The sequence below is a fragment of the Vicugna pacos genome, unplaced genomic scaffold (genome assembly GCF_048564905.1).
Source record: "Vicugna pacos unplaced genomic scaffold, VicPac4 scaffold_19, whole genome shotgun sequence".
Taxonomy (NCBI): domain Eukaryota; kingdom Metazoa; phylum Chordata; class Mammalia; order Artiodactyla; family Camelidae; genus Vicugna; species Vicugna pacos.
The window spans coordinates 38,429,026-38,443,673 of NW_027328740.1; the positions used below are offsets into that span (position 1 = coordinate 38,429,026).

Here is a 14,648-nt window from a genome sequence, read left to right on the forward strand (position 1 = left end):
GGGGTGCCATGTGTGTCAGGGTGCTGTCCTACCCATGTGTCTCCCCTGATTCTCAGAACTGACAGTGCTGCCCCATTGGGCACGAAATACCACCGTTTCACAATGCATACGCAGGGCGCCCGACTGAAAAACAATCAGTGATAGGAGAGGGGACAAAACTCAGCTTCCTGTTACCTTGTTTCACTTACTGTGGGACGAGTGATCAATTCAAGGGTAATAAATCAGTGAATGAGTGAATAACATGACTCGCGTTAGTCCCACGAGTGCCTGGAAGAGCAAGCCTGGGCACATTGAGAACCATAACAGCCCATCTACTTAAATGTCATCCTCCACAGATCTATGTAAAGGTTACTTCCACCCAGGCAGTGACTCCAGAAGGGCAAGAATCATGTATGAACACACTCTCAAATCCAGAACAGAACCTGACAACAATTAGGCTCTGGAGTCTGTGTTTAGCGAGTGTGGAATCTCAGTGATTCCAGCTCTTACACCTTGCCTTCCCATCCCACCACACACGATATGGCCCTTATGTCCAGTTCTCCCGGGGCTGGGGCCACGGAACCCATTTATAGGACTGGAAGAATCTGATCATTTAAACCATCCCCCAGATTATCATCAAGAGTCACCTGCATTTCAGGGATCAGTAATCCCAGAAGCTTTGCAGTTCAGGCAGCTGAGGGATTTTTATATCAGCTCTGTCTTCTACTGTGACTGCCTGGGTGACATCAGACAAGGAATTCTGAAAAGCCTGAACTTTTCCTTTCAGGAATAATCTAATTAACAAATCTCGTTGACCACTCAACAAATGTGATGTGAAGATCAATGATTTTACACAGGAGTACAACATTCACTAGGTCGTGGATTTAGAATCAGAGGAAAATCATTTTAGAAAGATTGACAGAATGTAGCTTTAATGCGAATTTAAGTATTCTTAGCTTTCAGTAAATCATCTTCCCCTACTTATCACTTCACCCAAGTTTAAAAGATGTCTGAGAACAGGGATGAGTGTGCCAGCAATCTGAGACCCAATAACCTAAAATGTCACCTAGGAAAAAGAGGGGAGTAACACATTTTTAAAAAGCATGGCAAGGATGGCGGGGCCATCCCCAACCCCAGACTAAGAAGCTCTGAGTAATAGCTTTCCTGCCTGCCTGGGGCATCAGCTGATGTGAAAATCCACCCAGAAACCTCACTGTCCAGCAGCTCTTCCATAACACAGGCTACACTTTCTCAGAATTAAGAATTGCGTCCAGTAACCACTTCGCTGAAGAATAAAGACAAAGGAGAACAAGAGAGTTCTGCCCCTCCCAAGGGAGAGCCCAGACCTCGGGCTGCATGCACTGCGCCCACCTCCCTGGAGAAGAATAAACTGGAGAAGGGCGTTCTGCGAAACTGGGGCAGCAAAGGTTGAGATGGGAACAAATTGACCAGCTGGCCAGGGACAGCCCCCTCCGTCGCTGCCTTGGCGGCTGCCTCAGCCCTCTCAGCCCATCCTGCCCACCTCTGGTGGCTAAGCTGTCAGGGAAATTGCTTTGCGATCTGGAGCAACAGAGGCTGCCCACAGGCCAATCTGCGGAAAAGATGGGCGCTAAACCCCCAGCTCCCGAGTGACAGGCTCCATACCCCCGCCAACACCCCGACGCCCCCGCACCCTACCGCAACCCCGGGGAAATATGACCCGAAGAAGTGTGACCTGGGAACGAGGGGCAGCAGAGGCCGCCCCCACGTCAGGCCTGCAGAGAGATTGGAGCTTATCCTCCAGCTCTCCAGGGGCAGCCCCTGTCCTCTCCACCTCCTGATCTCACCGCGCCCACCTTCCAGGAGCAATCAGACCAGGTGTGGGGTGTCAGGCGAATCTTGCGCCAGAGAGGACGTCCCCAGGCCAGGTCAGGGGAGAGGAGAAGAAGTGGCCCCATTAGGCGGGGCAGCCGGCCGTCGCAACTGCCTCTGCCCCTTGACCGCATCGGGCCCGTCTCCCAGGAGCAAGCTGACCTGGAGACGGGCATCCGGCTTCTTGGGCAGCAGAGGACGCCCCCAGGATTGGTCACGGGGAAGAGGAGAGCAAATTGACAGGCTCCGCGCTGCAGGTCTTCTACCCCCGCCATCGCCACCCCCGCACCTTAAAGGCACCGCCCAGGGCGCCCCTCCCCCAGCAGGCTGAGTGGGACAGGTGCGTCTGGTGACCTGGGGCAGGAGAGGCCACTCCCACACCAGGCCATCGGGGAGACGGGAGCCAATCCACCAGCTCCCCAAGGCAGCCCCTACCCCCGCAGCAGCCACCACTCTTGCCCATGACCTCACAGTGGCCTCCTCTAGGGAGCAGGCTGACCTGGAGATGGACGTCCGACGAACTTGGGACAACAGGGACCGCCCCCAGGGCAAACCATGGGGGGAAGTGGGAGCAAATGGACAAGTTCCATGGGAAAACCTGCCGCTGCTGCCACCACCCCCAAAGTACCAAGTCCAACTCCCGGGGTCAGGCCGACTAGGATACACGCGTCTCATAACACAGGGCAACAGCGACCGCCCCCAGGACAAGACGCGGGGAAGATGGGAGCAAATGGTCCGCTCCCCCGCTGCAGGCCCCCGACCACCGCCACCCCTGCACCCTGACTACCCTGCCTCCCGCCCCCAGCAGGCAAAGTGGGACAGGGGTGTCCCGGGACCTGGGGCAGCAGAGGCCGCCTTCAGGCCACGCGGTGCAGACATGGAGCTAATCCACAGTCTCCTCCGGGGCAGCCTCCCTATGCCTGCAGCCACCACCTTACCAGCCCCCTGACCGCACCGCACCCATCTCCCAGGAGCAAGCTCACCTGGAGTCGGACCTGAGGCAAATCTCCGGCGGCAGACGTCGCCCCCAAGCCAGGCCGTGGGGGAGAGAAGAAATGGAGCAACTCCCTGGAACACATCCCCTGCCCCTGCCGCCTCCGCCGCCGCCTCCCAGGAGCAAGTTCATCTGGAGACCCGCGTCCCGCCTCTAGGGCAGCAGAAGCCGCCCCTGGCTCCGCCTCTGGGGAGAGCGGAGCGAATTGATCGGCTCCCCCGCGGCAGCCTCCCTCCCCCCGTGGGTCCCGCACCTTAACGGCCCCGCCCCCACTCCGCACTCAGCAAGCTGAGTGGGACAGGAGTGTCCGGCGACCTGGGGAAGAAGAGGCCGCTCCCAGGCCCAGCAGCCGGGACAAGGCAGCTATTCCACCCGTTCACCAGGGGTAGACCCGCTCCGCCCCTCTGCCGCTGCCACTGCCTTCTGACCTAACCGCCCCACCTACCAGGAGCAAGCTTACCTGGAGTGCAACATCTGGCGAATCTCCGGCGGCCAAGCCCCACCCCAGGCCAGGCTGCAGGGAAGAGAAGAAATCGATCGGCTTGCCCGGGCAGCCTCCCAACCGCCACCGCCGCCGCCGCAGCCCAAAAGCATTGCAATAGCCTACCGGGGTCAGGCTGACTGCAAGGATGTGCACTTGCCTTCTTATCCTGGCCAGGTCCCTGAGCACCTCCCTGCATCCCTACACTCCCTGCACCTCTGCACCCCTGCTACTCTCTGCAATTCTGCACCCCTCCACCCCCACATCCCCTGAAATGCCTGCGCCCTCCACAGCCCCTGCACCCCTGTCACCAGTTACACTTTTGCACTGCTTACACTCCTGCACCCCTGCATGTCCCACACACCACCTCTTGGGCCTTTGGCAGAGTCTCTGCTGTTAGACCAATGCACAGTGACTCACTCTTTGCCAGTATATGATGCATCAGTGGACGTCAGGGTTTGCCTGCAGGAAGGTACATGTTCCCGGTCACTAGCCTGGGCCACTAGGGTGATCTCTGTGAGGTCACCCAGGACGGGTTCAGAGATGCTGTTCTCTGGGAAGAGAGGAGTTGAAACCGGTCTTGAGGGCAGAGCTGTGCTCACCAGGCCGTCCACGCTTCATGTTTTACACAGGGCTTCGGAGAAGTGAAATGGATCCGGCCAAGTAATACCGGCCTGCTGTGAGCCCACCTCAGTCCTGGGCTCTGAGTCAGACCGACTGGCTCCCTCAATCAGGGCCCAGTTTGGGCACCTGAATGGTCCCTTTGAGGCATCCCAACAGTTCTCAGGATGAAGTCTGGCTGCTTCCACCCCATGGCCCTCCCTCCTACTGTGCTGGCCTCAGGAAGGTTCCTTATATGGGGAAGAAGGCAGCCCACACCCTACCCCACCCCTCACCTTTCTCTAACCCAGGCTGGTGCTCTCTCTGCCCCTCAGAGTCTGGGAAGCCATCCCTCTTCAGTTATGTCCCTTCTGAGATGGACTTGCTTCCACTCAATTCTAGGCGAGGATGCACCATGGAATGCACTGGGTAAGAGAACCAAAATAAATAATTTCTTCTGTGAGGTTGTCTGTTTATCTACTGGGGCTGGGCTGTGTGTAGTTTGCTACAGCTATTGGTGTGAGAGGCTAAAACAGCCTGTGTGTCCTTGTTTTCATCTCCCCGCTGTCTTTGGGTTTTCCCTAGACACTCCTGAGACATTTACTTCTGTTAGTATTATTCCTGTTATTACACACGGGCCCTACTGACATGGAGGTAAGGTGTTGGGGGAGCGGGACAGAGCAGGGCATCTGCAGTCCTGTGATTAGTTCTCATTGAGCCTGTGCCCTGAGCTGTGACCTCCACAAGTGTGTCTCTTTCCCCCCACCCCAATTTGGGTGACACAGAAGGGATTTCCCTTCTCCCAGGTTGGTTAGGCTCTGGTAAAATAATTTCTCATTAAAAAAACAAACAAAAAACAACTTCCCCCAATGAAACAGAATGTTCTGGGTGTATTTCAATACAGTTATTTTCTCCTCTCCAGGCAGGAAGCATGAGGAGTTATCCTCTGACCTTCATTCTGAGAACAGGACACGGTCCTGGATGTAAAATACATGAAAAAGAGCATGGGGCCCCTCTGACTGGCCCCCTGGAGTTGTCACACTCTGATTTCCCCACACTGAGCCTCCTGCTGGCCTCAGGGACCTGTTAAATCTGCCTGCCCCCAGGGTTCTTACAAAAGCAGGTTCTGCCTTGGGAGCTGTGACTCTCCAAGCCTGCCCGCTGTTCCCTTTGCAACCTCTCTGGGTTGGAAGCAGCTTTCCCCCTCAGTCTTCTGGGATCTAAGAAGAGCAGTGGGTTTGCAGCTCCCTCAGATTTGGTGTTATTTTCAGGACAGGAGGAAGAACTTCTGAGCTCCACACGAGCTGGACCAGAGGCTGGAATCCTCCCTTCCTCTGCCACCGTGCAATCAGTGGCTGTGGTTCTAGCCGAGTTTCTGAAGATGTGGACTTAAACACACATATCCCAGCCCTCACAGGAGCACACAGTCCCATAAATCCCCCTAGTTTCCACTGGTAACTATGGAGCCGATGGGGACACGGGTTTCGGGACCACAGAGGCCTGACTGCACGACTTGCTCCGTGGCCTATTTACGTGGTTGCTCCGGGCCTTGTCTGAAGTGGCTTGTTTACCACACCTGGTACGTGGGAAACACAAAATAAGTACTAGAACCTTCACTTTTTCTCCCTCCAGGGCCTTCAAACATAGAAAGTAATAAGTGAACTCAGACAGCCTAGTCACCACAATGAGGTCCGTCCAGCCTGGCTCTCCTGAGTGATGGGCACTGACTTGCACCTTAACTCGGAACAGTAGGGGAACTGCCTTCCTCTAACTGGGCCTCTCCCCACACCAGGCACGCCCGCAGCTCAGACGGGGCCAGCTCCCCAACTGAGGTGTGTGCTGGTGGCTTCAGTGTGACCTGGCCCTGCCGGGACATGAACCTGCAGTGAGTGAGGTGGAGGGTCGGGTGGAGGGGGGTCCCTTCTGGGGTGGCAGGGGGCCCGGTAGCACCCCTCCCAGCCTGGTGCCTGGGGCTCCCTAACACCTCCTACAGCTCCTGGGTTGGCTCCGGTCCTGGCCACTCCACACACCCTCCCAGTATCTTTTCATTATGTCCCTTTTCTGCTTTTATCAGCGAGAAGTGGCTTCTGTTGCTTGTTCAGTGAAACAGTACATCGGGAAACCAGACTACTTCTAACATCAGTAAAATACCAACCTCGGTCAGCTCGCCGGGCAGACCGTGCAGCACAAAGGCCTGAACAGGGCTGTGCGAACGGCTTACGTGAAGGGTCCTCAGCATCTGTCTTCAGAGATACAGAAGCTGATGGTTCAGGTAAAACCTCAGGGTGGGATTGAGGAATCCAAAGCTGGTTGGTTTCAAAGGCTAACTGGTCAGACCAGACCCCTGAGCTGTGGTCAGAAGCCTGGCTCAACGTCACGCAGACTCAGCGCCCTAAGTGCCGGGTGGGGCCGGTGCTGTTCCCTTTGCAGGCTCTCGTTGGGGATTCACTGTAGCCCCTTAAATACAGCAGAAATTCCAGCCCCATTAGCCCCCACCCTGAGTGTTCCATGACACAAATCCCGGGAGTGTTTAATTTTCATCTTTGTTTAGGAGGATGAAGGTGGTTCAAGAGAAGACATAAATTCACACTTAGTGACACAAGGTCACAGCCAGTACTTCCTCCACGGAGAGCTCTGTGCTCCCACAGTGGTGGCTGGGGGCTGGGCAGAGACCCTCTGCTGGTCCCAGAGGGACTCGCTCATCTGGCCACAACTCATGGGTTGGACAGAAGATCCAGAGGGTGACAGAGCATCTTTCCTGGGAATTTGGAACTGACACATAGAAATCAAGTTCACTCATCTGGAGTTTGGCGGAGGGGAGGGGCGGTGGTTGGAAATCAAATGAAACCAGAGCATGAGAGAAACTTAGAAGTGAAAGAGCGAGAGACAGAGAGACTGAGCTTGTGAGAGCAAATAGTCAGAAAGAAGGCAAACAATCAGGGGACAGAAGAATTCCAGCTCCTGACTGTGTAGTCTGTCCCAGCCCATCAATGACCCCGCGAGATGTTTAATAACATTCCAGTTTTGCAGATTAGGAAACAGGCTGAAAGAGGTGGGGGCTGGGTTTGGGTGCACAGTTAATTCAATTGCCACTGGACCCCACACTTCCCATTGCCTGAAGGCACCCTAATCCTCACTGGGACCCCTGTGGTCCCCTGACAGCCCAGCACCCTGATCAAAGGGACCCTGCGGGAGTGGGAACCCCTCTTGAGTGTGGAGAGTTCCCTGCCCCGAGATGCCATGCATCAGCAAGCTCCCGCTCACCCCAGGTTAACATCAGCCCAGCTGTACAGTCTCCCAACCCGCTTCCCTCCCTGCCAGGCACCCCCATCCTTACCACCGAGTGTACTGCAGGAATTCAGGCACAGGGATGCCCAAATCAACACGAGCCCATCGGCAATAGAAAAAGCAGACTCCCAGGCCCACCTGGGTTGCGAGGGGACAGAAGGTGTCCTCAACTTTCATGTGTCTAAGACAATCTTCTTCAGCTGGAGGTTCTAGAGAAAAATAAAAGGTCCAAAACATAGTTCGGTGAGGAATTCCTCCAAGGACCTGACTCCAGTGTCTACAACCATGTGTACCTACCCCCGGAATTGGGGTGAAGGTGGATTATTGATCAGCACAACCCCTGGTGGCCCAGCTCCTTGGCTTGGCTGCCCAGAGGGGGCTGGGGGAATGGGTAAGGCCAGGGCACTCAGGAAAAGCACAGAGGACCTGACCTCTCCCTTCTGCACTCGTAAACCCTTCCCCAAATCTCAAGGCATTGGACAGAGATCCGCCACAATAATGAGATGCTCCCATCTCTTCACTCACTCCTGTCGGTTCACTTACATGCTGAGCATCCACTGGGTCCCAGGACAAGACACATAGGATGGCTGATGGGACAGGCTTGGTCCTTCCCCCTGGAACCTGTTCAATCTGATCAAAGAATGATCACTTATAAAGAGTTTCTCAAAATTATACAGAGACCAAAGACCAACTGCAGAGTGAACCAAATTTAAAAATATATATGAAGATCCCCCAGTCTCCCCGCCTAAGGTTAACAGCATAAAGCAAAAAGTTCTTGCCTTTAATCAGCAGGGAAGTTGTCACCCCCTCTCAGGTGGAAAGGAGAGTTATTCTTTGAGCACGTCACAGAAGTGCTCCATCGGATTGGACCAGGGCATCTACATTCATTCAGCAAATGTGTATAAGCTCCTACTACATACGGGAATCTCCTAACTAGACCGTTCCCAAGGCTCTCGGGCTTTATCAGTCAACAAAATAGACATGACTCCCCATCACTGGGGGCTCAGAATTTTAGCAGAGGAAACAGGCAGCATGTTGGGGTAGCAAGAGTTTGGAAAAATTTTTTAAAAAGAGTGATATGAGCAAACTCGGGTGATGGCGGTGGGGTGGGAGGCAGGCAGGAGAGAATAAGGCAATCCTGGCAGATCTCACGGAGTAATGAACTTGAAGCAGAATAGATCCGGAGGAAGAAGGAAGAGCCGGAGCCAGAGGCCCCCAGAGTGAGGGGGAGAGTGTGGGCAGAGAGGCAGAGCACGCCGGGTCCTGAGGCCTTTGTGACGACTTTGGCTCCTAATGACATGGTGACCCGTTTAGTGAGTTTTGAGGGGAGGGGTGATGTAGTCCAACTTATGCTTTTGTGTTTGTGTTTTTTGGGGGGAAGTAATTTATTTATTTTAATGAATGTGCTGGTGATTGAACCCAGGATCTCAAGCATGCTAAGCATGCGCCCTACCACTGAGCAACACCCACCACCCCCAATGTATGTTTTTACAGGCTCCCTCTGACTCTCTGTGGATGAGAGATTGTAGGAAAGCAAAGATGGAAACAGAAGGCTATTGGTATCCAGGAAAGGCTGAAGGTGGCTCTTAGGAGGGCGGGGAGCAGAGAGCAGGTATTTAATTAAGACAGAATATCCAGAATTTTCTAACAAGCTGGATTTGCTGTCTGTGAGTGTAAAAGAAAGAGAGAGAAAGGACATGGTTCCAACATCTGGGCCTGGACAATGGGAGGGATGTCCTCTCCGGATGGGAAAGGGGATGGGAAAAGGTGGGGCTGAGCAGGTGGAAAGGGGCTGGTATCAGCTCAGTTCTTCAATGTCATGGTTAAGGGGTGTGTTACATATTGCCACAGAAGTGCCTAATAGGTAGAGGAATCTGTTTTCTTTTTCTTTTTAACATTTAAAAAATATAATTAAACATATTAATTGTATTATGTGAATGATTTGGGAATTTTGTTTCATGCCAAGTTATATGTTATATATAGCCAAATGGAGCATATATCAAAAAGGGGAGAAATGAGGGCTTTCACATAAACTGACTGTCCGTAACGTAGGTAAAATTTCAATAAAACCAGTCTTCAGGGCAAAAACCTCATCTCGGTGTTACATAAAAATAAATGAAAAACGACTATGTTGATGTACCATTATTTCATGTTACATAATAGCCCCAAACTAACAGTGTTTAACTATGAGGCTTGTAGAAATACTATTCGCTTTATTCACATAAATACAGAAGTGCAGAAATGTTCTAAGGTAGAATTAGCATCTTAGTGGAAATAATACATATTTGAGCATTTTACATGATATATATGTACTGATTCAAAATTTGGAAAAGTAATTTCATAGTAGAACATATGTATGAATGTGAAAGCAAGATGAATGAAAGGAAAAGAATGTGATGTGAGTCTCAGGGATAAAGGCTCAGATGGAAAGGGGAAATCAGGGAATTTTGGAGAAATCGAGAAATTGATGGCATGCCAATTTCCAAGGCTGGGTTGCTTCCACCAAAGGAATAGCAGAGAGAGAGAGGAGAGGCCCAGGAACCCACCCTGGGGAACACCCACAGTATATGTTTGGAAAAAACAGGAGACATTGGCAAAGGACCAGCCAGCAGGCCAAAAGCAGAAACAGACAGAGAGATGGGCTGGGGGTTGAGTGAAGCAGGAACACGGGGTAGGAGGGATGGAAGAGCTGGGTCAAATGCTGCCGAGGGGCCAAGCATGATGAGGAGTCAAAATTGACCACTATATTTAGCAACATGGGGTCACTGATGGCCTTGACAGGGCAGTTTCCATAGAGCGAGGGATCAGGCGAAAAGCCAGAATGGGTGTAAAAGGGGATGGCTCAAGAGAAGATGCAGACAGTGAGTTTAAACAACTCCTTAAAGATTTGCTGCAAAGACACAGGGTGGCAATTGGTGGGGGTGAATTAGGGTCAAGGAGTGCTGTTGGTTTAAGAGGATGGACGTTTATATACTGATGGTGCCAACTAGCAGGAGAACAAAATAGATGAGGCAGTGAAAGAGAGGATGGTTTTGGGAGTGACAACCCAGAGAAGATGGGAGGGATGGGGCCTCGGGGACTTTTGGAGGAACTGGCTTTCGATGCCACTTTTAATAAGCGGTGGGGCACCGAGAGTGAGGTCACAGACATCAGAAGGCGAGCGGATGTGCTGGGAGTTGCTTGTGAAATTTCTCTTCTGTTGGCTTGTTTGCTTGTTCAAAGTAGAAAACTAACCTTACCAGCTGAGGAACAAGGAGGAAGAAAGAGTTACTGGAGCCATGAGCAGAAGATAAGAAAGAGCCTTCCAGGGAGAATGGGACAGTAAAAAGGGCAGGGGGAGGCGGGGGAGTGCGCTCCCAGAAAGTTACATTTTCTCTTTGACGTCCCCAAATGTGTGACGTGTTATTACCCTTCCTGCTGTCTACAAAATAAAAATTAATTATGGTTCAGAGGAAATGCTATTTCATTCTAAGAGGCTGCCTGTTTCTCAGGAATGGTCATCTTAAACTGCAAATATTACAAACAATGTTGAAAAGATGAACCTGTGTACCTAAAATCCCCTATTTTCTATTAATCTGTTTACTACTTAGTTCCCCTATCAATAACACATAACAAATACTGCCATGATGGAGGTACACCGATGCTTAAAAGGAAATGAGATCTGTATCCTTTTGCTAAATTCCATGGCTTCCTTAATATGCAGTTCCACTTGGAATTTAGGAATGTCTGGTATAAGAAGTGAGAAACAGTTTGAGAAAATCCCGGCTCAGAATTATACATCACAACCACATCTCACAAGTATATACAGCCGTAAAAAAGTTTAAAAGCAAAACTCCGTAACTACTCTTAAAGACCTTTGCAAACCTGGGCCTGCCAAGATGTTTCCAAACTGGAAAGGAACTCCAATCTCTTGCCTGGTACCGGACCAGAGGCTGGCCAGCCTTTTCTGTAAAAGCAAGAGAGTAAATATTTTCAGTTTTGCAGATCATTTTGTTGTAACCATGCAGGTAGGCAATAAGAAAGCTAAGAGCACTGGGAGATAGGAAACAAACGGGCATGCCCACACTCTCCCTTCCACTCAGGGCAGCTTCTCTGTGGTGGGGAGCTTTGCCACAATCACTTGCTTCTTTTTTCCATTGGTTTCTTTGTTTCCACCTTACTGCTCGAGCTCAGAACTTCAGGTGGGCCTGGTCCTTCAGCATCCATGCAGAGAAGGCTGAGCGGGGTTGGGAACCCCACCTGATGGAGAAGAGAGATTACCGGGAGGGACATTGTGGAGGCCACCATGACACGAGACAATCACACCTTCCGGGGTGAAAGGGAACGAAGACAAGGGAAGGACACAGTAGTGGGACCCCTAGGTCGCCTGCCAGGCTTGTTCTCCCTCCACGGCAACCATGGGGGCCTGGGGGGTGTTGGGCTTCAGCTACGGTGATTAGGATGAAGGGACTCAATATAAAGGACCCTCCAACTCCTCACTAGGTTCCAAACGCAGCCCCTCTAAGTCCACCCTCTGAGTTTCTGGAACTCTGCTGGAAGAATACATGAGCAGGCCAGAACCAGAGCCCAAGCCAAACATGACAGGGGTCTCGTGGGGCTGTAACCCCATGCTCAGTGGTCGGGGACTCCTTGCAAATCTGCAGAAATCCCTGTTCCACCTCATTCCTGGGAGAAACCCCAGATCTCCTCCTGCTCTGTCTGTTCTTCTCTTGAGGCTATTGTCCTGGAGGGATGCTGAGTCATTGAACCTGGTCCTCCAAATGTACATAAGCAGCCTGTTCAATAAAACAAATTATGCACTTTTTCACATTTGCCAGTTTTTTGATTCCAGAAAGGCTGTGGGACTCATTCTCACAGTCTCCTGTGCCCCCACCACATGGTGGCCCTCTGCTCATGTAAACACGATTTCCCACAACTGCACCCTGCCTCCCAGCTTGTCAGAGGGGAGTGTCCCACAAAGACACAGGTGTTTGTGAGGATCCTGTCCCCCAGCAGAAAACCTGCTCCTGGAGCCACGGTCAGGGATCTGGCCTCCTAAGCCGCTCAGCTCTAATTCAAAGCCTAAAGTGGGGGCCCCGAACATTGCTGAATGACTTTCTGAATCACCTGGACTGGAGGGGACTGATTTTCTTTCCAGGAATGGAGGTAGCGCAGCCTCCATTTTCAGGGCTGACCTTGACGATGGATCTAGTTCCCCCGACTGCAACACAGGAAGGAGTGGCCCTTCCATCCCACAGGTTGGAGACCCAACCCAAGGGAGTACTGAAGCAGTGCATTGCTGCCAGGTCCAGCATCCCTGCAGAGTGGCCTCTGCCCTTGAATGACCCCCTTCCCAGGGCCTTTCTTGCCCGGACACCACCACACCCCAGGCTGTGCCAGAGCTCTGGGGCTCTGCGTGTCCAGGGCACACAGGTGGCACCTGAGCCAGGTGTCCCCTGGGCCTCAAGGGAGAGAGGTCTGCTTCTGCATCAGGGGAAGGTGACCCCACAAGGCTGGCAGGACACTCTCAATATGGACCTCCAGGAGCCCTGGGAGCAGTTTCCCTGCAGGTGTTAAGAGCCATCATCAGGAGGGCAGGCCCCTCTTTGTGCAGACCATCCAGCAGTGCTGGGCCCACGTGCTGACCTCAGAAATCTACATGCCCCCACGATTCCCCAGGCAACCTCACAACTTCGTCACTTGGTGACCTGGGTACCACGAGCTCCTTGGCCATCCCATGAGGGTGGTCCTTGCAGGCATGGTCTCCAGGTTCTCCTGTTGAGAAATCCCCCTGGGTTTCTGTGGTCACAGAGCAGACACCAGAAGATTCTAGTCCTGCAGTGACCCCCACAGCAGTCAGCTCCCCTGTGCATGTCCAGGGACAAATGACAGCAATTTATTGCCAGGAACCGTGATTCCATACTAAGTTCAGGATCCTGGTAACTCACTCTGCACCCCAAAAAGCTTCCATGAGAAATGTGTGTATTGGGATGTCTGTGCCCCTAGAAGAGCTGTTCCTGAGGGTTCCTGGGACCCTCCAGCCCCTCTCAAGGTTCTCAGATCCTGGGTCTAAATTTCTATCTGCCTCTTTTGGTGTACGGCCACCTGTGTCTCGTGGTCACGGGTCACTTTATTGCATGACTTGGCATGTTCTTAGTGCTCGTCCTCCACCCCTGCACTAGACTCCCAAGATGTTCCCACTGACCCTTGGCTCCCTGGGTGGCTCAGGGGGCCCTAAGTCTGCACCCTTCACTCTCCTCCTCTACCCCCACCTCTGGGGCCACCCCTAGGTGGACTTGGAGGTGTTTGTAAATGAGTCTTACACAAGGACATATCTGGACAAAGCAGGACCCCACCCCCGGAAAACTCACCTGCTCCCTTCTCAGAAGAGGACCCCACAGCCCCACATTGCCTCCCAGGGGTCTGCTCAGGACACAGTCCCCCAGTTCTGGGCAAGGTGTCTCCCTGGAATCCTTGCTTCCAGGAAGAGTCTCTCTGTCCTTCTTCAGAGTTTAGAGGTGTTCCCATGTCCCTGACCACCAAGATGCCCAGCACAGTCCCTTCAGTGACCTGGAGAGACAAGGAACTTATGTGGCCACAGGTCTCACAGGACACACCTGCTGGGACCCCAGGCTAAAGGGCTGTCCTTCTGCCTTCTCAGGTGTGGCTCCCGTGGTATCTTTTTGCAGGGGGCCCAAACGGGGAGTGTGGCCCAAAGCAGTTCATGGGGCTCTCTGGGCAGGGAAGACTTGGGCCAGGTGGCCTTGCCTGGTTTCCCTGCTGGGCCACTCTGAAAACCCCCGCTCCTCTGGCTGTGGCTGGAGGCCCCTCAAACCTCAGGGCGGGGCTCTTTCTCTCAGCCTCCACTGACTCCAAAGCCACGCTGGTGCTGGCGAGGGGAAAGAGCTTTCTTGCCTTCTTTTGGCCAAGTTGCCACAGGTGGATGCTGCGGGGAGCTGGAGAGAGAGGTAGCACTTGCTCAGATGTGAGTGGTTAAGCAATTTGACACCCTGTCAACTAGCCTTAAACATTGGAATGAGGTCTTTCCCGGTAAAGCTGGAAGTTACTTTCAGTAACTTGTCTAAAGATTTCTTTTTTTTTTCCACTTAAAGACTCATAAAACCTCTCCCAGGTCATTCCTGGTATGGACCATTATCCAGGGATCAATCAGGAAATGCAGGAGGAGAGGGGTGGGGGTGGGGGAGAGGGGAGGCTAGATCAGAGCCCACGGAGAGGAGATGCCCCTCCCAGGAGCCTCACACTGGGCAGTGGCTTCTGGCATCCAGCTCTCCTGTTCTCAGGCCCATTCCATCTGCGGGGTTTTCCAAAAACATAATGGTGGAAGGGCCATGGAGGACACCTAGAACTTCCAGAATAGACAGGGGGAGCAGAGTTACCATGCTGGCCCTGGGTTTGGAGACAGACCTGCAGTGGAGACCACAGGCTTCTGAGAAGCCAGTTTCGAAATAAAGGCAG

General features: G+C 52.7%; 1 protein-coding gene across 1 annotated transcript; it reads right to left on the reverse strand.

Annotated features, from left to right (window-relative positions):
- Positions 1 to 934: 934 nt before the first annotated feature.
- On the reverse strand, positions 935 to 14,264 carry LOC140693406 (uncharacterized). The gene is made up of 10 exons (XM_072957285.1): positions 14,008 to 14,264; positions 13,544 to 13,742; positions 11,258 to 11,432; positions 11,058 to 11,139; positions 7,737 to 7,823; positions 7,332 to 7,402; positions 6,061 to 6,148; positions 3,726 to 3,858; positions 3,285 to 3,338; positions 935 to 1,045 (listed from the first exon to the last, which is right to left on the reverse strand). The coding sequence occupies exons 6-10, from the start codon at positions 7,368 to 7,370 to the stop codon at positions 1,042 to 1,044; spliced, it is 318 nt and encodes a 105-aa protein (XP_072813386.1). The 5' UTR covers positions 7,371 to 7,402; positions 7,737 to 7,823; positions 11,058 to 11,139; positions 11,258 to 11,432; positions 13,544 to 13,742; positions 14,008 to 14,264; the 3' UTR covers positions 935 to 1,041.
- Positions 14,265 to 14,648: the final 384 nt, after the last annotated feature.